The sequence below is a fragment of the Juglans microcarpa x Juglans regia genome, chromosome 7D (genome assembly GCF_004785595.1).
Source record: "Juglans microcarpa x Juglans regia isolate MS1-56 chromosome 7D, Jm3101_v1.0, whole genome shotgun sequence".
In the NCBI taxonomy this organism is placed as follows: Eukaryota; Viridiplantae; Streptophyta; class Magnoliopsida; order Fagales; family Juglandaceae; genus Juglans; species Juglans microcarpa x Juglans regia.
In genome coordinates, this window is record NC_054606.1 from 10,216,402 (window position 1) to 10,223,350 (window position 6,949).

At 38.5% G+C, this 6,949-nt stretch overlaps 1 protein-coding gene across 3 annotated transcripts; it reads left to right on the forward strand.

Annotated features, from left to right (window-relative positions):
- Nucleotides 1–533: 533 nt before the first annotated feature.
- On the forward strand, nt 534–5,382 carry LOC121239769 (ethylene-responsive transcription factor RAP2-7-like). 3 transcript variants are annotated; one of them, XM_041137082.1, is made up of 11 exons: nt 534–952; nt 1,049–1,595; nt 1,902–1,927; nt 2,029–2,059; nt 2,165–2,252; nt 2,388–2,533; nt 2,764–2,808; nt 2,920–3,023; nt 3,176–3,306; nt 3,498–3,611; nt 4,928–5,382. In XM_041137082.1, exons 2-11 carry the CDS (start codon nt 1,087–1,089, stop codon nt 5,207–5,209), a joined length of 1,476 nt encoding a protein of 491 aa, XP_040993016.1. In that variant the 5' UTR covers nt 534–952; nt 1,049–1,086; the 3' UTR covers nt 5,210–5,382. The 3 variants fall into 3 exon arrangements, with proteins under 3 accessions (XP_040993016.1, XP_040993017.1, XP_040993018.1); XM_041137083.1 differs by having other exon boundaries at nt 534–924; XM_041137084.1 differs by lacking the exon at nt 2,764–2,808 and having other exon boundaries at nt 534–1,595.
- Nucleotides 5,383–6,949: the final 1,567 nt, after the last annotated feature.

The window sequence follows — 6,949 nt, forward strand, 5'->3', positions numbered from 1 at the left end:
AACGTATAATAAATAGAATCTTACTTTAAAGAAAGGAAAGTGATTTATGTAGATCTAGATTATATAAATGTCGTGTATTTTTTTTAAAAAAGGATAAATTTGAGATACACGTGAAAAAAAAAGTTTATTTTTTTAAATAAAACTTGTAAGAGTTATACAACGTAAAATTGTATATAATATTATTAAAATAAAAATTATTCCATAATGTTGTTGGCTACATAAGTGATATATGGCTAGATTCATAAGTGTTGATCAATATTGCAGATCAAATACTGAAAGTTATCGCGAATAATTTTGATAAATATATATAATTATTTTATTTTTGATAAATAAGAACACATAGTAAAAGTTTTCAGAAGGGTTCCCTGAAAAATGATTTGGTAGTTATAGACGGTTCCCGTCTATGAGACCGAGGGTCAGCCATTAAAGAAATAAAAAAAATCTCTACTTGACAATATGAACAACCGGGTACCGATCCAACCAGTCGCCACTATGAGTGAGAAAATGTTTATATATTCCCTCCCTCTTAAAATGGGTCTGAAATGTTCCTTCACACGTCCCATCTTCTTCTTCCCTCTCGCTCTCTCTGCCATTGAATCAGATAGTCGGCGGTGAATTCGCTCCGGCGCCCAACGCATCGACGATTTCATATCAAATGCAACTTGCTAAAGCTTAACGTGCTCTTCATCTAAAAGACGCAGTCAAAGCTAGACCGTCTTCTTCTCCTCGCTAGCTTCTCCGGCGACTCTCTCCGGTGGCCCTACTGAGAGGAAACGCGCTTCCAATCACCTTCATACCCATTGAAAAACGTCGTGTTAGCTTTCTCTCTATCTCTGTCTAAACTCTCGCTTGTAAAATCTCTCCGAACTCGTTCTCTCTCTTCCTTCGAATTCTGAGCTCCGATCGTGTTGTTACAAGACCTTGGTAGTTCCTGATCCCATCGATCTCTACGGTTGGATTCTTTGCATTGAAGAGTCCATTAATCGGTGTTTAATGGTTATAGGTAGCCATTCCTAAAGCTAATAAGTGGTTGCTATTTTTTTTATAGCTAAAATCAGAGTTGAAATCTCGAAGACGAAGTGCACGATGTTAGATCTTAATCTGAATGTGGTCTTGGCCGATTCGACTGCGGGTGAAGACTCGGTGAATTTCCTCGAGAAGTTCACAGAAGGTTCTGCCGGGAACCAACTGGACGAATCGGGGACCTCAAACTCCTCGATCGTCAATGCCGACGTGTGCGAAGACGACTCGTGCTCCACACGCGCCACCGGGGAGCTGTTCACCTTCAACTTCGACATATTAAAAGTCGGAGGCGAGAAAGACGTCGTCACCAAGGAGCTCTTCCCTGTAAGCGGAGGAGCGAACGGGGATTTTCCAAATTGGCAGGGTCAATCTTCGTCCTCTTCTTCTTCAGCAAAGAAGAACCGGATCGACCTATCGTTCGATCAGGGTGGTGGGTTCGGTGAGGTGAGAATGGTTCAGCAACAGCAACAACAGCCGGTGAAGAAGAGTAGGAGAGGACCTCGGTCTCGGAGCTCGCAGTACAGAGGAGTCACGTTCTATAGGAGGACTGGGAGATGGGAATCCCATATTTGGTCTGTTAATCTTCTCATCTAGTTCAAGTACTATTTTTAGTACCCTTTAAGTTTAATTTGGGTGTGTTTTTTGCTTTAGTTGAGTTTAAATCTGAATGAATTCTGACACATTTGTTCGCTTAGTTCAGTCTGATTTTCATTTATTAGTTTGAGGTGCTTCTTTGCTTGTCTGTATTTCAGTTGGAATGATCTTTATCTCTCTGTATGTGTGATTCGGTTCGGAATTGTTATTTGATTAAATTGTAATAGTGCTGAGCTGAATTTTTATCTAATTCCTTTTGTTGATTACTTTTTCTTTCGTTGCAGGGACTGTGGGAAGCAAGTGTATTTGGGTATGGATTTGATGGTTTTGTTTGACTGATTTGAGTTATACTATTGGGGGAAGTATTTGTTATAACTTTCTATTTTTGGAAATTTTGTTGGATTTTTGTAGGTGGATTCGACACTGCTCATGCTGCAGCTAGGTAAAGTTGTCATATATGGGAACTCTGTTGTCTCTTATTTTAGATTTAAATTTGAGGCTGTTTTTTATTTACATGGTTTTCTGAAATTGGAGTTCATGAATTCAGGGCCTATGATCGTGCTGCTATTAAGTTTAGGGGAGTTGATGCCGACATCAATTTTAATCTCAGTGATTATGAGGATGATCTGAAACAGGTTAGATTTACTTATTGATAAGTATCTTAAGCAGGTTAAATAATGCGTGTGTTGCTGATCAACCTGAATCAATATGTTTCAAATGATGAATTTGTTAGCTGAGTATGATTTATTTATTTTGTTAAAAACGGACAGATGAAGAATCTGACCAAGGAGGAATTTGTGCACATACTAAGGCGGCAGAGCACCGGGTTCTCGAGGGGGAGCTCAAAATATCGAGGAGTGACACTACACAAATGTGGCCGATGGGAAGCTCGAATGGGGCAGCTCCTTGGGAAAAAGTGAGGAAACATTTATGGAATTTGAATTTCAGCTTAGTTCCTGCTTAAGAGTAGAGATATAGCAGTTTTAAGTGGTCGGTTTGAACTGAGAATTGATTTTAGTTAAATTCTCAGTTGGTTATCTTTTTTTTTTTTCCTTGTTTGGAAAAACAAATCTAAGACAATGACCATTACAAAGAAATAATTAGGTGTGGTGTTTTCATCATAGAGATTACAATGCTTGCATGCAGGTATATATATCTTGGGCTGTTCGACAGCGAAGTAGAGGCTGCAAGGTCCTAATGATCATGAATTACACTACCTGCACTGAATTTATTACCCTGAATTATCAAGCACATTAGCTTCTACTCCAACACGTGTCTACCTTTTGATTTTATGGAAATCAGGGCTTATGACAAGGCAGCTATCAAATGTAATGGAAGGGAGGCAGTCACCAACTTTGAACCGAGTACTTATGAAGGGGAGATGATATCTGAGGCCAGTAATGAAGGTATTATTTATAACTGTGGCTATTCTTATATTTACTTAACGTTTATCAATGCCTATGTATCTATGTATATAATTTCCTGAGGAACTAATTGTCATAATCATCTGTACCGGAAGATGTGTTGTTGATTTGTGTTTGGACGTGTATTGGTGTAGGTGGCAACCACAATCTTGATCTGAGTTTGGGGATATCTCCTTCTTTACCTGGCAACGGTTCAAAGGAGAATGAAGGTTGTCTTCAGTTCCACTCCGGCACTTATGACGCTCACAGTCAAAGGACTTCGAAGGTAAAATTTAAACTTATTTTTAATTTCCCTTTTTCTTGTATGCACGAGAAACCAAAATTTGATGATGTACTTGAGGATTTGAAGCTAGGTTCAAATACTAAATCCTGTTACCCTAGTTGTAGTAAATATAGTTGGCCCATTTTAAGTTTTTCCTCACACATGCTGGATGGTAATTGATTGTTCTTTTGCAGATGGAGAACCATGTGCATGCAACATTAACTGGTCCACATTTCAAAGGTCTACTAATGACATCAGAGCGTTCACCCTCATGGAATGGTCTATATCCTAGCTTCATTCCTAATGAGGTGAATTTGTCCCTTTGTTTCCTAGTTTTCTAGTTTCATAATTTGGAACCAATTACCCATTAGACAAAGTATGTCATTTCTTTTGAGTATTTTGTGCCACCAACCAAAAATTGCTTGACATGGTAAACCAAACCCATACCGTTCGTTGAATTTTATTTATAAACTTCAATATATTATGTTGACTCTATGCTTGGACAGATCTAGGAGATGTTTATAGGAAGAGGGTGCCAAATGTATTTAGATTATATTACTAATGGAGTTATATACATTATGTAGAAGGTTTTTTTGTCTTGTGTGTGGTTGAGGAGAAGGTTTTCGAAGATTTTTCCTTTTTGGAACTAGGTTCTATCATTTATTATTTTTTGAAATAAGATACTACGGGGGGTCTTGCACACTTGGTGCCCCTTCATTCTATCCATGTTTTTTTTATTGGCACTGGGTGCCTAGAGGAAAGTTCTAACTAATCCGGGGCGCACATGCTCTAAGTAAGGAGTTTCCATTAAGTGCACCTTGGTTAATTCAAGGAGAAATTTCCTTAGTCTGATGACACCTAGAAAATGTTCGAACCTTAAACTAGGAGGAAGTATACCACCAAGACTAAGGTGCGGTTTGGATAGTGAGTTGAGATGAAAGTTGAATAAAATATTATTAGAATATTATTTTTTAATATTATTATTGTTTTGAGATTTGAAAAAGTTGAATTGTTTATTATATTTTGTAGAATTTAGAAACGTTGTAATGATGAGATGAAACATTTTCATTATCTAAACGGGGTCTAAGGCTCTTACCACTTGAGCCAACCACTAAAGGATTCAAACTATCCATGTTTTTAACTTGAGAAATGCTTTTAGCCTCAAAGAGATGTCACAAAAGTAAACTCACAGACTGATATGGCTTGATATGATATGTTAGATTGTAAAACTATTTTTGTTGTAAAGTAGATCTAATGTACATGAAGTCACGTCAGTTTGTGAGTTTAGTTTTGTAAAATCTCTTTGTGGTTGTAATAATTATCTTGACTTTTTGTGATTGCAAATTCAATCCTTGGTGATTGAAATTATGGGGTGGTTGTTGTGACAGTAGGGTTGTCTTTTTCCAATATATGAATGTGTAGTAGATAATGACTCAATGCCCTGAATGTTCTTTTATCCAGCCATGGGGAGGAAGTGATCTCCAATTCATCTGCATATTGGACACTAGTTGCATATAAACAACGAATGATTAAAATCTTGATTGTGCACATTGTAGATTCTCCACCTGATCACAAAAACTCCTTTGTGGTTGTATTTTAACTAAACTTCTGATCATTGTGGCAGGAAAGAGCAACCGACAAGAGAACTGCATTAGGTTCTCCACGTGGACTCCCCAATTGGGAATTGCAAATGCATGGCCAAGTCAGTGCTACCCCAATGCCATTGTTCTCTACTGCAGCATCATCAGGATTCTCATTTTTGGCCCATTCTCCCTCCGCTGCTATTCTTCAATCAAAAACTCCCAATACAATGCCTCAAAATATCTGCTTTAATCCGTCAGCCACAGCTGCCGCCAACTCCAAACAAGTTTTTTACCAGGTGAAGCCACCACAGGCACCGCCTTAGCCTGTTTCCCTCTTATCTCAAGAGGAAAACAAAATAGTTGTGGTCTTCAAAATTCTTTGTATATTTTAAATGCATTTGTGACAATTGACAAATGCAAAGAATAGACTGTTCCCGGCATCTTGGATAAACCAATACGACATTATGTTGCTCATATATGAATCAAGAAATGATAATTCCCTTCCCATTACATATGACATATTTTAGAGATGGTACAGAATGATCTACAATTTGGAGGAAGGAGCCGACTGAGAAAAGGTGTGCAGTTACTGCTTCTGAATGAGTTCCGGTCTTTTGCAAATGACAAGTTTTATGACCATTCCAAAGAGTCTTGTTAGTTGTTAGGGACATTGGGGACATATGCACGAACCCTCGCATGAATGGTACACAGACTGTAATATGAACAATAACATCACACTCTTCATATGAGGGATCCACGACCCAGTGTCCCAAAGCATTTTTTCCTTTCGATATCTAAGTACTCTTCTCTCAGGCATGAAAATTGTGTTAAGCAAGTTTTACTAATTGGAAGGGATTTTTGAAACCAAACATTGGCGGTAATCTACAACTTTAGGACCGGTAGTTCACGTTGTATTAAGTTCAAGTTGTGTCAAGTAAGGTTGAATCATAAAATAAGTTAACCTTCATCCGACTATGTAATAAATATGGCTAGACTTCTCAATCACGAGTCGTCGATTCTTATTGGATTCACATATTGCAACAAAGTTATAGCGATAAACATCACGCATGGAGTCTGAGTTGTATCCAATTGAGTTTGGATTTTATATAAGTTTAAATTTTTAATCTTAGTTCGACTCATTTAACCAAACGAGCAAGAATCCTCAACCAGATTAATTTTATATTGTGTTTATATCACATTTGAGAGTCATGTAAAAAATTGTAAATGTTAATAACTTTGGATTGATCAATATAGGGGTGGGCGGCGGGGCCGCCACCCTTTCGCTAGACACCACCTGCTGATCCTCGCTTGGGCGACCGAGTGCCCTTAGCCGTCAGATGTGGGGGTGCGGGCCTTCATCGCACCTGAGAATCCACTAGGGGACGAGTCCAGGCTAGGCCAAGGCCCAGGCCCACCCACATTGGACTCGTTCATCTGCATAAAATCCCTCCAGCCCTTCCCATCCTCGTGCCCCCACACACACACTCTCTCTCTATTTAGTGTTTTATGGCAGCACTATCGCCCCCAACTAGTCATCGTCTCTCTCTCTCCCTCTCACCGACGCCCCCAACCAGTATATATATATATATATATGTATATATCTTGTTGGTTTTTGTTCACTATAATTTACTGGTATGATCTCTTTGGTTATTGTCTTGTTGGTGGTTGATTATGATCTAGTTAGTTGTTTTTTGTCTGTGGGCAAGAGTGGATGGACGGCCATGGGGCCAATCCGCCCTCGACATCAGGACGAGAGCACCCGCCCTAGTGCCGAGATTCAGGAGTCCAAATTGTACCCCACCCATGAGGAGCGAAACAGGGGGCACGAATATCACCCCTAATCAATAGTGTGTTAATCATTGGATTAATATAGAATGTGATTATTTAACCAGCCCCACCATGGGAGTTTGAATAATACTTCTCATAAACTTAATATCTTATCATAACAACACAATCTAATTATGTTTTGACTTAGAGTTAGAATCAAAAGACAATTAATACCTTGCCCTATGATATTAAATCTTAAGAGAATAACAGTTATTTAATTCCATTTTTCTTTATCG